At 39.8% G+C, this 13,287-nt stretch overlaps 1 protein-coding gene across 1 annotated transcript in view; it reads right to left on the reverse strand.

Moving 5' to 3' along the window:
• Positions 1-13,287, reverse strand: part of ca16b (carbonic anhydrase XVI b) — an 87,640-nt gene that overhangs the window by 20,418 nt on the left and 53,935 nt on the right. Inside the window, exons 5-8 of the mRNA XM_063911063.1 lie at positions 7,503-7,598; positions 5,744-5,810; positions 3,378-3,535; positions 2,016-2,208 (exon numbers count right to left, since the gene is read on the reverse strand). Of these exons, the coding sequence (XP_063767133.1) occupies positions 2,016-2,208; positions 3,378-3,535; positions 5,744-5,810; positions 7,503-7,598 (514 nt within the window). The remainder of the gene's footprint in view (positions 1-2,015; positions 2,209-3,377; positions 3,536-5,743; positions 5,811-7,502; positions 7,599-13,287) is intronic.

Genomic DNA, 13,287 nt, shown 5'->3' on the forward strand with positions numbered 1-13,287 from the left:
CGCCCTATGGACCATAATCACCATAGACTAAACATCATAGTGCTAGAGTTAACACAAACAATAACGTAAACACTGTCCTTTATACCATGGCAATATGACTAGAGCAACAATGATCTGCCCCACACAAACTAACCTGTATGATGCATCAGAAGCTATGCATTTCTAACAGCTCAACAACTTTGGTGGCTATAAAAGCCAGATTGATGGAACATTCAGTCAAGGTATGGCCCTGGCTCTCACAACATGTATAAGCAAAGCCGTCCTTTACTGTGCACAGATAAATATCCAACCTTACAGAACCTTGACAGATGCCACACCTGAAGATAGGACTGACAGCGTCATATCCCAGCGCCTCCTATAAAGTATGGATTCTAACATTTTAGTACAGTCAAATAGAAATGAACACACAAGAAAAAGGGCAAGGGGAGGGGAAGTGAAACAGAGAGACACTGGTCTACATTCATTCTGCCTCCTGACATAATGCCACAAAAGCAATTTCAAAACTTAATTTGTATTGGTCTATTTTAGCTGTCCCACATATTAATGATGATTGCTGATCGGCCTTGTGAGAGTGCTCAAACTTCATCACAAGCATTCCCAATCAATTCTCCCCGCCAGACACCAACAACACCACTTTAAGGCGCAGCAGCCTTTCTCATTAGTCTCCATATTTCCTGTACTGTTCTGTTAAAGCTAGCACCACAAGATGCCCACATAAAAGAGAGAAGAACAACAATAAACTAATCATCCCCTGCATGAAATCTGAGCCTTGTATTAACATGTTCTTTGATAGAACAATGACTTGTAACAATGAGAAAACGACATGTGCATTATGAGGAGGGACCAATCATTTTCTAAAACCACAACACATTTTAAACTATTGATGTGGTGATTTTAAACAGAATGAGCACTGTAACAAACAATTACCCCAACTAAAATTAATACTTTGCTTGGTCCAAGTTAATTTATTGACCTACTGATTAGAGCCACGTCTATATTGGTCTCTGTGCTGAGCTTTGTTAGTTAAGCTTCCTGAATTTTGCTCCCAAACACAATCAGTAATCTCAACAATTATTTTTTACTGCAGCCAGAAAAAAAGTCCTTTGTGAAAAAAAGAATAGGTTGGAAGATAAAATGTGAACCTTAATGTAATTAACGTAGACATTGCAAATTCATAATGGACAAGAGAAAATAAACAAAGTCTGCATCAGACACAAGGACTCATATATACCCAATATACTAGCCCTATGCAATTCAGATTGTACACCCAGGGGTCTTGTGATAATCCTTTCATTCTTCATTAGTAAGGAGACACTACTTGACACCTTTTGCAACAGCTTGACCAACTGGGCATGGGGCCCTATGCAGAACCCAATGGACATGAACTTCTTTCCTCGTTACACCATAAATGGCCATTTAAAGGGTTAATCTAAAACAAAAGCAAGTACGTTATACGAATGGATAATAAAAAGTTGATCTGCTTTAACTAGCAGATGTTAGCATGTCAGGCTGATTAGCTTACCAAATACAATTACCAGAGCACTTCGTAGACCAAGAGTCAGCATATCCTATTCTTTATCATACTAACATCACTAGGACTGAAATGTATTTCCATTTCCATAACAAAAAAGAGGGGTTACTCTCACACCATTACCATTGTAAACTACATATCTGCTTGAGTGCAACTTCAGATGCATATGCAACAGGATTCAAGGTTCAAATTTCCAAATCGGCAAAAAGAATCAGTCATCAACTATATGGCTTTTGTCAGATTTTGGGATGCGTTTCAATGGGATTTGACATAAGCGGATCCCTGACATAACTGTAGTTTACACACAGTAATTACTTATTACTAATCGCTTACCTCTGACCACTGCAAATGTAGGCAAATTGTAGTTTAGGCAGCAACTCACAAGAACATAGCAAGTAATGATTGTAATCACATGATTGTAATCAGTGGTGCTGTGGTTAAAACAACAGGGAGAATGTGATACAATGCAGAGGACAAAGCTTACCTCTTGAAGCTTCAGTGCTGTGAGGACTTCCCAGGACATCGGTTAAATCTTTCTGCCATGCGTCCTTTACAGCCGACTTAAAGACTTTCCTATTATCCAGCTCCTGCAGGGGCCGGAAGTTGTTCCTCAGGTACTCGACAGACTTGACGTGGTCCTGTTGCTCTGTTGTAAAGATGGAGTAAAATGCCTCCAGCTAGATGGAAAGAAACAGAGAATAGCTATTGAAGCAACATTTAAGTGAAAGTGTTACTATGGGTGTGTGTGTGTGTGTGTGTGTGTGTGTGTGTGTGTGTGTGTGTGTGTGTGTGTGTGTGTGTGTGTGTGTGTGTTGAATAAAATATATATCATGCAGGACTGCATTTGTAGCCACTTGCCAGCAGCTGACTGTTCACAACTGCAGCAGAGTATTTGCAAGAAACATTCACACCACAGGCAGCAGCAGGCACAGAGCTCAATCATCATCCTGGCTACCTACTGGGCTGTAACTTCTCAATGGGGCAAATTTGTGGCCATTGATTGCCATGAATGATCTCCTGCCGCGTGCTGTAATGACTACATATTACAGATACTGTGGAATCAATGTGTCCTATGCGTGCTCGGCGAAATAAATTACAGGTTCATAAAAGACTATCTGTGAGCGTCACAAACATTGTGGCGGTGGTCAATATTCTTGCAGCAGAAGTCATTTTTGAACAAAAGACTTGTCCTCTTGCAAGTTAATAGAAATTCCACTGAGCCCTGCAAATTTCTACCGCACCGAACGCTCTAGAGAATATGCAGCTGAGTTACCCAAGAATTGTATCTATAAAAGATGCAGCAATACTCTGTGTATGGGATCAGCAAAAGGCATGGGGCATGATTCGGCATACGTTACCTCTCAAAATCACAAATCGCAAAACCAGGTGGAGTTAAACTGCTGTAAAGCCCATAGCCGAGTCCTGTAAAATGCTTCATTTTGCAGGTAACATATGCTAAATAATGTACTGCACTAATTTAAATTAATGAACATTTCTGTACTTTAACAATTTTAATTGTCTTATTAGCAGCCTCCGTGTGCAGCAATAATCTATTTAAGACGCTATATTCTCAGACCAACGGCATCGTATATGCATAAAAGTGATCACACACTATCATTCCAAGGCAAGTAATTGGCTCCCCCTCCCTGCTTACTCATCCACTATATGAGCAGTTATGGTTTCATATGCAGAGGAGGTGGGGAGGAACGAGGGAAAACGGGAAGAAGGAGGAGAGGTATATGAGGGGGAAATTGCTTGTGCCGTGAAACTGTGGTACAGCAAGTGATCCGGTGACTGTGTGCAAATGAAGAATGTCTTGGTATGTATGTGTGTGGATTTAACGCACCTGTGAGTGGGACAGATACACGGGCCTGGAGAAAATGATCCACTCCACTACTTTGATGCAGGGCGGGGTGGTCAGAGAGCCGGTGTATCGGTAATAATTGTCCACAGACGACGGCAGCAGATCCCTCAGGATGAACGACCTGAGGTTGGTTTCCTTTTCTGGGTAGAGCATGGGATCAAAATTTGTCAGGTTACAAAAATACAAAATTCTTACCATCCTTAATTTCTTTACTGAAAACCTGCATATCTACAGTTACATTTAATCCAATGGTAGCATATATATATATATATATATATATATATATTTTTTTTTTTTCATTTCGCCCCCATGCTTTCCTGAACCTCCTCTAAGGGAATTATGGTGACAGCAGTTGTCACTTATTATCACTCTGGCCAATTCGCTGTACTCCAGTATCTCCTGTTGGTCCTCCGTAGAAAGGAGCAAAGGGAGAGGAGTCAGATAAAATGGCCTGCTCTGACAGCTGATCCGTGGCTGGGTGGTTGCCTACTCTACGTGTAACAACTGTCACATGGGCTGCAGGGATTAAGACTGATCCAAATGATTACCGGCTCAGTTCTGTCCTCCGTGATCAGAACCACGCAAAGCTGTGTAAAGAAAAACAAAACAGAACAGCAGGAAGATCCTTTTATCCCCTGCAATTACGCTGTGTGGGTTATGCTAGTGGGCTTGTTTTTTCCTTGAATTGTGATAAGAAATCACAAATAAAGCAGAATTTATGTCAAATACAATCTCTCACAGCTCATGAACTTATCTAAAAAAGCAGAGGCTTGGGGTGATAGGACTCATAGGACTACAGAGGAACTGGAAGCCTGGCCCCCATGCCTCATCTGTACTCAAAGTCAAATTCAGTATTCACAGCCTTTCTTCTCTCCGTCTTCAGACAGTGTACGTGCCCTATCGCTCATGGGCCGCCAAGATGCTGATGGATGGATGACTGTGGGATAACGAGCTAGCGGAAAACCAACCAACCTAACAGGGGAGGAGGCGACGAGCATTTAGCAGCCAGCAGGAAGAGAGTCCAAAAAACCACCACACCCTTACTGAGCTCTCTCTCAGCCGGAAAATGAGATACTGTGGTACTAGCATGAACATCTGCGAAAGGTTTAGCCACTTAACAAGGTGGATGGAGATTCATAAAATTACTTTGTACAATTAAGTGTTTTGGCAACCTGTCTTAATCAAAGTTATTTGGGGAAAAAAGCACACACCTATGAGAAGGAAACCAGAGGTAAAATTGTCTGCCAGCTGAAAATAGAGCAATCAGAAAATAGGCCATTTTCCTTACTGCAATTACTTCAATGGAATTTTAAGTGCAAAAAATTCAGTGAAAAAAGCGACCCATTTTCTGATTCTGGAGCCAATTCACAAGCTTTAAAAAAAAAAATCTCCAGCTGTCTCTAAGAGAGCTTTTTCCTCCCCCCCCCCGACATGTTTTTTTTTCTTTTCCTGCTCAGTCGGAAAGTTTTTTGCTCAACGCAAAAGTCAAAACCTTACGAGCAAATAACATCAAATACCCATCTCCAGGAAAGTACAGGGTGTGAAATTGAAATTAAAAACGACTCATGAAACCCAGCACCAGTGTGATAACAGCAATAACTATATACTCCTATATATCTTCATCCATTTACATGTCCTTGTCACTGTATGCTTATGCTCACATAAAGACCATCAGGGGCAGGTTGTAAAATAAGCCATACGTGTCTGTGTAAACAGAGTCGCTGTGTCCTAAGAGGCAGTGAAGGATTACAAAGTCACATTAAAACATCTGTTTATGGTCTGCATAAAACACGCATGCAGTAAAGGCAGCATAACAGCCTGAAATGTAAGAAAAAATGCCATGAACAGACATTAACAGTTTAAGTGTGAGTACGCAGGAGCCAGGGTCCACAATCCATAAACATGCATGTCTGTGTCAGAATAGGAGAGTTGTCTAATTGAGGCTCGGATGTAATTTAACTGGTCTTTCTCTGTGTGAAAGAGTGAAGAGTGAAGCTCCTCGGAGGTCTCCTGCTGTGGAGCTGTAGTACCAAGGGAGAGGAGGTATCTTGCAAATGTTTTCTCCTTTTGAAGTTAAACTCTGCTCATATCTTGTGTTTAGATTCCAATTTGTTTGTTTGTATTTCTGATGAGGACCAATGCTTAATGTAAGAACATCTTTGTTTTAAAAGGTAAGGGGAGGAGCACAATTTCTGCACTCACACATCACATGGAAATTACCTCGAGGATCAAGCAAAACAACAAATTCAGAAGGATTTTGTAAGGATAATTGCTTTTTGCATATACCGGATGAACCAAATTTCCAAGTATTGTTTCATGTGGAGGAAAAAAACATTTATTTTCCTTACCATGATGCACTACTCCTTTCAATCCCTGGATGATGGGGTCTACTGCTGGATTGTCTTTTTGCCCCAGCTGCAGGAAATGTCCAGAGACAAGAGATTACAAAAGGGATTACAAAAGGGATTACAAGATCCAAACAATAATCCCACATAATGACTAAAGACAATCAATATGATCAAAATACAGAGAGTGGACACAATGAGGGCGACATCTCTACAAACAAAATATAAGCTAGCAGCATCTAATACCACCTACTGGTATTGTGATGTCTATGACGTTCATTTTAGTGAGATTTGTTTGATGTGCACATCAAGGATGATATGATTCAGTCCTGTGTTGTTTCTGGTGTACTCACGACTGTAATGCGTAATTTATAATTGGCATTTACAACCACACCTTAAATATCAATATTTAATGGTTCTTTGGGGGAAAGTGTGATCACATTTAAATTATATATATATATATATTTCATGACATTATATTTTTGTGGAGACATTTTCTCATTTTATGAGCTTTAAAAGATATTCTGTAGCAGGAGGTATTCAGTAACCGTATGAGGCCGTTTGGCCGTAAGCTTCACTGTCTCCAGAGAACCAACACCAGTGTTGATTCCCTCCTTATCTATTAGGCCTACAGCTAATTCTTTGAAATGAGTGAAGACTGGCAAATGTTGTTCAACCCCACATTCTGCAATATTCCCAAACGTCCTACTTAAGAGACAGGAGTGGGCAAAACAGTGTTGGGATGAGGGGACCAATCCTCTCTTGCTCAACATTAATTCAGGTCAGTCAGAGGAGAATAATTGTGTGGAACTGAATGCTGAATGTGGATAATATGAACACCTCAGAGGCCATTAATAGGCCTTTGGGGACACAAGGAAGAACTCTGCTCATTGATTAGAAATGGTGAATCTGAGCCAATGTGTGTGTGTGCCTGCATTAAAAACTCTTGCACTGTAAACTGCTGTTCAGCGGATTGTGTATGGTGGTGCTAATTGCAGTAAGCAATAGGGCTGTCAGGACCCAGCGGAGGCATTTAGGTCCTCGTACACACACGGTTTATCAGTGTCTGAGAGTAGACCTACATTACAAACACCTGTGTCCCCATTCCAGCTTTGCTCTTCCTGAGAGCTGACCCTTGTCTATATACTATTAAGCTGAAAGTTAGCCTGCATTGATCGCCTGCCATCAATCGCAAGATACTGCTAATAGAAACTAAGAGCACAACATGTGCTGCTGGTCTATGCTTTTTCAAGGTTCATAAATCGCTGAAGTGTTTTAACTGTTAACAGGAATTAGGACCATTCTTGTCCATTAAAAGCTTATGTGTGCAGACCTTCAGGGGACAATTTGTAGTATCTCAGAAAGCAATCTGCAATCTGCTACAGTAAATAGAAAAATAATCGGCTACTAGGTGAAGATAAACTCTCCTATCCAAACAGAGGGGCCAAAAAACAATTTTAATGAGAAGATATAATTTATTGATTGATTATACAGGTACAACTTCATCCTAAAAGGCGGTATCGATGTGCATACCACATTTTTTGTAAATCAAGTAGCTAGCAAGCATACTGTAGCTGCAGATATATTTCTGGCTAGACCAAAGAAGTGGGCTAACCAACAGAATGACCCTTGTCATCCTTAGAACCATGCTACTAACATACATATACATGTCTCTGTTCAAGTGAGTTACAAAGGGAGTTGTGTACTCTCAGTTTTCTACAGATTACATTTGTCTTGACCTTCAAATCTGGTGATTCCTTACCTCAAAGAACACGGCCATGGCAGCAATGATGCGTCTTTCCTTGATGGCAGCGCTGAGACTGTCAAAGTCATCTGAGTTGTAAAGGTAAATCTGCATCTAGGATGGGAAAGACAGAGCATAAACAGCTTGAGGGGTGGACAAGGAGAACCAACACTCCTCCAATCCATCACTTGGACACACTGTGAGGAGCTGATGAAAAGTAGTTTTGAGGGGCATAAAAGAGGGTGTATTCATCAGTCCCATAAATCTCCCATAATCTGTGTCATTCTTTTTTTGTGTTCTGCCACTCCTGGGGATGCTAGAGAAATACAGCATCCCATTCCTCAGGGCGACTGTCCTCACAGACACAAGTCACAAGCTTAGAAAGTAAGAACCGGAGGAGTATGCTATTTTTCAGTGCTGATCTAACAGAATGGTATGCTTCTAATCATTGATTCAAATGACTTTAAAACAACCACAACATTGATTCTGATTTCACAACAAAGCTTAAGCTGTGAGAATATAATGCAAAGACATTATACAGAGAATACATTATATACCTTTGATGACTGTGGTTTCCAATAAAAAAAAATATTTTCAGTCCTTTCATTTCAAAGTAGACGTAGTATGGTAGTGCTGATCAAAATCAGCAAATTATTCTAAAAGTAGCAATTGGAGCTGCCCATCATCTCGCTTTCCCGAGTCTCTTTAAAATGAAAACCCTTTCATGTAACTGAACCAAGTTAATTGGCAATAAAAAAAGGTCCTAGATGTTGATTTAATTAAAGGGTATGCTTTCCTTTTTTCATCTATCAAAGGGATATTACATGGGAAACAAGCAGCCACAATTGACTGTGCTAAAATCAGATATATAAATAAGGATAAATAGTAAGTACACATCCAGTAATGTGTACCAATAGCCTGAACCACGCTCAAAATTACTCAATCAAGATAGTTTAAGTTAATCAGTTTTCTTCAGACTTCGTTTAACTGCAGCTTTTAATGGAACTAATTTGTTGTGTGAGAACTCAGCAAGAAAGAGCTCTGGCCATTCATCACCCTTCAGATGTTATTAACTACATTATCCAATTAAGCTGACCCCCTTAGGCTCACTGACATTGACTCACGTGACCTGCTCTTAACAGCACACTGGAAAACGTGATATTGTCAAACACTTGCATAGCAGGCAGCCAATAAAAATAAATGTTGCCGTAAGCGATTTGAATCCCTTGATTGCACGCTCGTTTCACTGTCGGTCTGCGGGCTCTGGCACAAAACCCCCTTGTTGAAGTACGCTTCATTCTCATACACAGATATTGTTTGAAATTGTTGATTTTAAGCAGGACAGACAGGTGGTCTGACTGACATTTAAGCTCACTGAAGACACACAGAAACATTCATACATGTTGTTTTTTGTCAGTACAACATTGACTGGACTATTGTACAGAGAAATATGGAAAGAGAAATCTGAACGAGGTAAATCCAAATAACCAACAGCTGGCAAGAAAACAGTGTCAACTGGAGACTGAAATGATAAACAAAACATTATTTGAGCTTTATGATTCACCTCCAGTTTTTCTCTGTAGAGCAGATGGTCCACAAAGTTAGCGCAAACACAAGCTTTGAAAGATGCTCTGCATTCTCAAGTTCTAGTTAACCACAAACAGGTGAAACACTGAGTCATAATTTGCATGATGTCCAAAACATGGAGATGCTGAGGCAAGACAAGCCAAATACAAAATTAAGTGTTACTGCTGCTAAGACACTTTAAACGCTAGGGATGGGAATTAATAAGATTTCATCAATACAAATAAATAATCTATTCCTCTTATCGCTACAAGCCTTTATCAATTCTTCAAGTCAAAAAGTGTTGTTAGGTAAAAGGCACACATTTTAGTTCATCAGTGCCATGATTTTGAGCTATTTTTTTATACTTGCAATGGTGACAGTCACCTGAAATGTGTAAGCTGTTAGGTCATTGCACATGTGGAAATGTCAGAAAGCTTCAATACGAGGAATCGATAGTCGCTGAGGCATGCTATTCTAGGGAAACTGACAACTTCATACTGAACGGGAAAGGTGCTTGATTCCTATCCTTAAAAAACATGCTGCACTATTTTATTCCGTATTGCTACAGTAACTGAGAGTTCAATGCAACTGCATTCAAATAGACACAAGCAGATAAAGAAAACATATTTACTAAATAAGATAACATGATTCAGATATATTATTTAAGACATTTTCTTAACACCTAGTGTTTTATTTCACTGTTGAGTCATTTTCCAAGCACCACTGATGGGTTGTTGGCGTCAGTCACTCAATACAGTACAAACCATGGCAGTTCTGTGTATTTTTCACTTGCATTCAAAGTAGGTCTTTTGTACTGTTTACAGTGTTCCATCTACTTAGTATTTGCGTTGAACTCTGAGGGTCACCACATCCATCCCCATTAGTCTTGAATGCAGATATGCTTTCAATGCCACTGGAGCTTTTTCCTAATGAAATATACCGTGCTGTACACCCACCCGCACGCTTCATACATCCGCAGTAGCGAGCGGGTACCCTTGCAAGGTGTGATTTGTAAGCCATGTATAATTAATCTAACCTTGGTGACACCCTAATATATTATTAGAAAAGATCTCCTTATAGTACCCTAAGGCGGGAAAAAAATCCACTGTTTCATTTTTCATTGTGCTGTTTGAGCAAACAGGTGGTCCATCCATTGATTTCCCCACTTCACTCCCATGAAAAGACCGTGGTTAGATTAATGTCAAGCTCAGGAGCCACAGGCTGAGCAGCCATGTTTATTTTTCCATTGTTGTTTTTTTACATAACCATGTTACAAAAGGCAGAGCTGCACTACAATGCAACTTTTTGAACATCTCTTTCCACCCCCTGTACCAAAGTGTGAGCTATATTTGTGTATGTTTTCAAGCTGCTGGGCAAGTGGAATAAACACTTTAGAGTTTTCCCCTCCATTAAAAGAGTAAATACTTTATGCAGTGTGGTATAAGCAACACAAGGCTGAATGTGACTTATATAAAGTGGAGACATAATTAGACAGCAGATTGGAAAGCAGTCTCTGTTTAGCAGAGACAAATCAGCCCTGGAGCTCAACCTCCAAGGTCATACTGCTCAACTCTCGAAGAACGAAACAAATACACAAACAAAGAAACAAAGAAATAACAGCCATGCTCTGCTGGAAAATATCATTGGGAATGTCAAACGCAAACATATATACAGTACATGTGGAATATTGTGTCGCAGGGTGTCGGATCTTATATAATCTCAAATATATCAAACTCTGTCAAAGTATGTATAAATATGCAATATGAAAATACCAAGTCTTACAGAAGGAAGCAGTCCAATAGCCAAAGGCTAGATCCTGCATTACCATGTTCACCTTCAACCATTCATCATTTGATTTTCCTCTTTCACCTTTTGATTCAGAGAGTGAAATAATGCATCATGTTTGAAACATGCAGGCTGAATTATTGATTTAGAGAATCATTTTAAAAAGCAGACCTCCCACTCTGTGTTGTTTCTGCATATATGGTGCTCGGTAAACTGGAAACATCTTTACAGATATGTGTATGGAGTATTTCTTTTTGCACTTCCTGTAGCAAAGACTACTGTATTTACAATAAGGATAGTAAGGTCGCTATGAGTGGCTATCTTTTATTGGCAATAATGAACATTTATTTTGTTGGTGTTTAACTTACTAGGCAATCCTATCAGGGCTGCATGCTTTTGACATGCGTGTTGACAGAATAAATATTTGAGAAGAGGGTCACTCATCCTTTCAGTTATGAAAAATATTCTCAGTTCTTTTGAATCAAAAGAGCTTTCCAGCAGCTTAAAGTGCCAGTACATTGGCAACACGATACACAGTTTCCCTGCATAAGCACAAATACACTCAAGAAACCATTTATGTGTTTTCTTTAATAGGTAGGTAAATGATGGTTATTCAACCAGGATAAAGGTATGTTAAAAGGTAAAACTATAAATGAAGCAACATAAAGTACATATTCCTTTGCTGTGTCCTTATAACTTGGAGAAAATGCATTTTCTGTAACATGCTGATCAGCTGTCACCTATCATTACTACACAAATAAAAAGCACCATAGATTTATGGCTTGACACTATAATACATTACTGTTTCAGCTGCAAGACTAGAACACGGCGAGTAAAGATAAGTGAAGTGAGCTGCCAGTGAGATTAAAAAAAAACTGAGAGAGAAATGGAGGGTTAAATCCAGGGCTTACAGGAAAAGGAAAAAGGTGGAAAATGCGTGGTTAGACCATACACTGACATCAATGGAGAACATTCGAACGGTTCTGGTTGATGTAGATACAGCAAAAGCGCAGCCATAAATGACAGGTCAAGGTCTAGTAGACCCCAATCATTTGAATGAAGATTTAAATGTATGTACCACGCCACCGAAAGATAAGAGAAGGAAGATATCTTCAGCAGAGAAATGTTACAGAAGACTGCAGAAAGAGAAATGTATACTGAAATGCAGGCCTTAAATCTAAAGAGAAAAAGCTAGAAGAGTAAAGAGTTGTATGGCAAGAAAGAGTAGGCATAAGTGAAAGATCCAAGCGAAGGGGTTTCAAGAAACTGTCAGCAGGGAGAAAGCAAGCTGTTATCAATTCTCTGTCCAGAGAGTCATCTTTTAGGTTGGGAGAAAATACACCATTACCAAAATAAACAAAAAATACAAAGAAAAGTTCTAACAAAGCCAATATATGCACAATATCAAACAAAGGTGGAACAGCATCCCTTCATGTCTCACAGACAGTTTGCCAGAAGACAGGCTTTTCATATCAAAGAGCCTAAGACCAGGGATAGAGATACATGAGAATTTCCAGCTATTGGATAACACCTCACAGAGAGAGGGCTGTTGAAGACAACCAGCATCTCAGAGTAAGTCAGTATGAAGTGCTGCTTTGACAAAGTTGAATTCTCTGAGAAAAACTGTACTTTTTCCAGGTAACAATGGGAGTGGGTTAGTTTAAAAAAGCAGAGATAGCATAAGTGAATTGTTAAAACAAAGCTGCAAAAAAGGGACAATCCAGGAATTTGAAGCTAAAGATAAAACATTTAGACATGAACTTATTCAACTGGATTCACTAGAGACCTGGACAAAATCTCACTGAATCTAAAGTTGTTCTTCCTATACATTTTTCAGAAAACTATGCCTGCAAGTTGAGAACAAGAGTACAAGCTTATCATTGTGACGGCAGCCCAAAGAAGGACACAATACACACTGCGGCGTCGACACAGTCCATTGGCAGACGGCATCCGCCCTGATGAGCAGGCAGTGTGGGCACACCTGGAGCAAATTAAAGCTGTGGGCAACTTGGCCACATGACTTTTCTACATGTGATGAGTAATGGACCCATTACAAAGTACAGGAACAAAGCAATCATTTAGCTCCTTAGTACTGCGCCTTTCCTTTCTGTGTTCAAGCATGAACATATTCAATGAAGTCCCATGAAAAGGGAGCCTAGGATGGCTTTGGTGGAGCTGTAATGACGGGGTGCAGGTGTTCAAAAAGGAGGTGAGCTGCAGACTCCCCTGGACATAAAGTTGAGATGCTGGCCAAAAAAAATCAGGGCCAACTAGTACTCAAGACTGAAATATGATGAGCTGATTCCAGGCACCGTGGTTGGAATTAAAAAAGGCAAAGCTGAACATTTTATTGGTGAAACATTTTATAATCTCGAACAACCCAAGGCTGTTTTGAAAGACTATTAAATCTTCATCTGAAAATAAACACAGTTACTCCCTCCCTTATGTGGTC

This window comes from Eleginops maclovinus, chromosome 20, assembly GCF_036324505.1.
Source record: "Eleginops maclovinus isolate JMC-PN-2008 ecotype Puerto Natales chromosome 20, JC_Emac_rtc_rv5, whole genome shotgun sequence".
NCBI classification, from domain to species: Eukaryota; Metazoa; Chordata; class Actinopteri; order Perciformes; family Eleginopidae; genus Eleginops; species Eleginops maclovinus.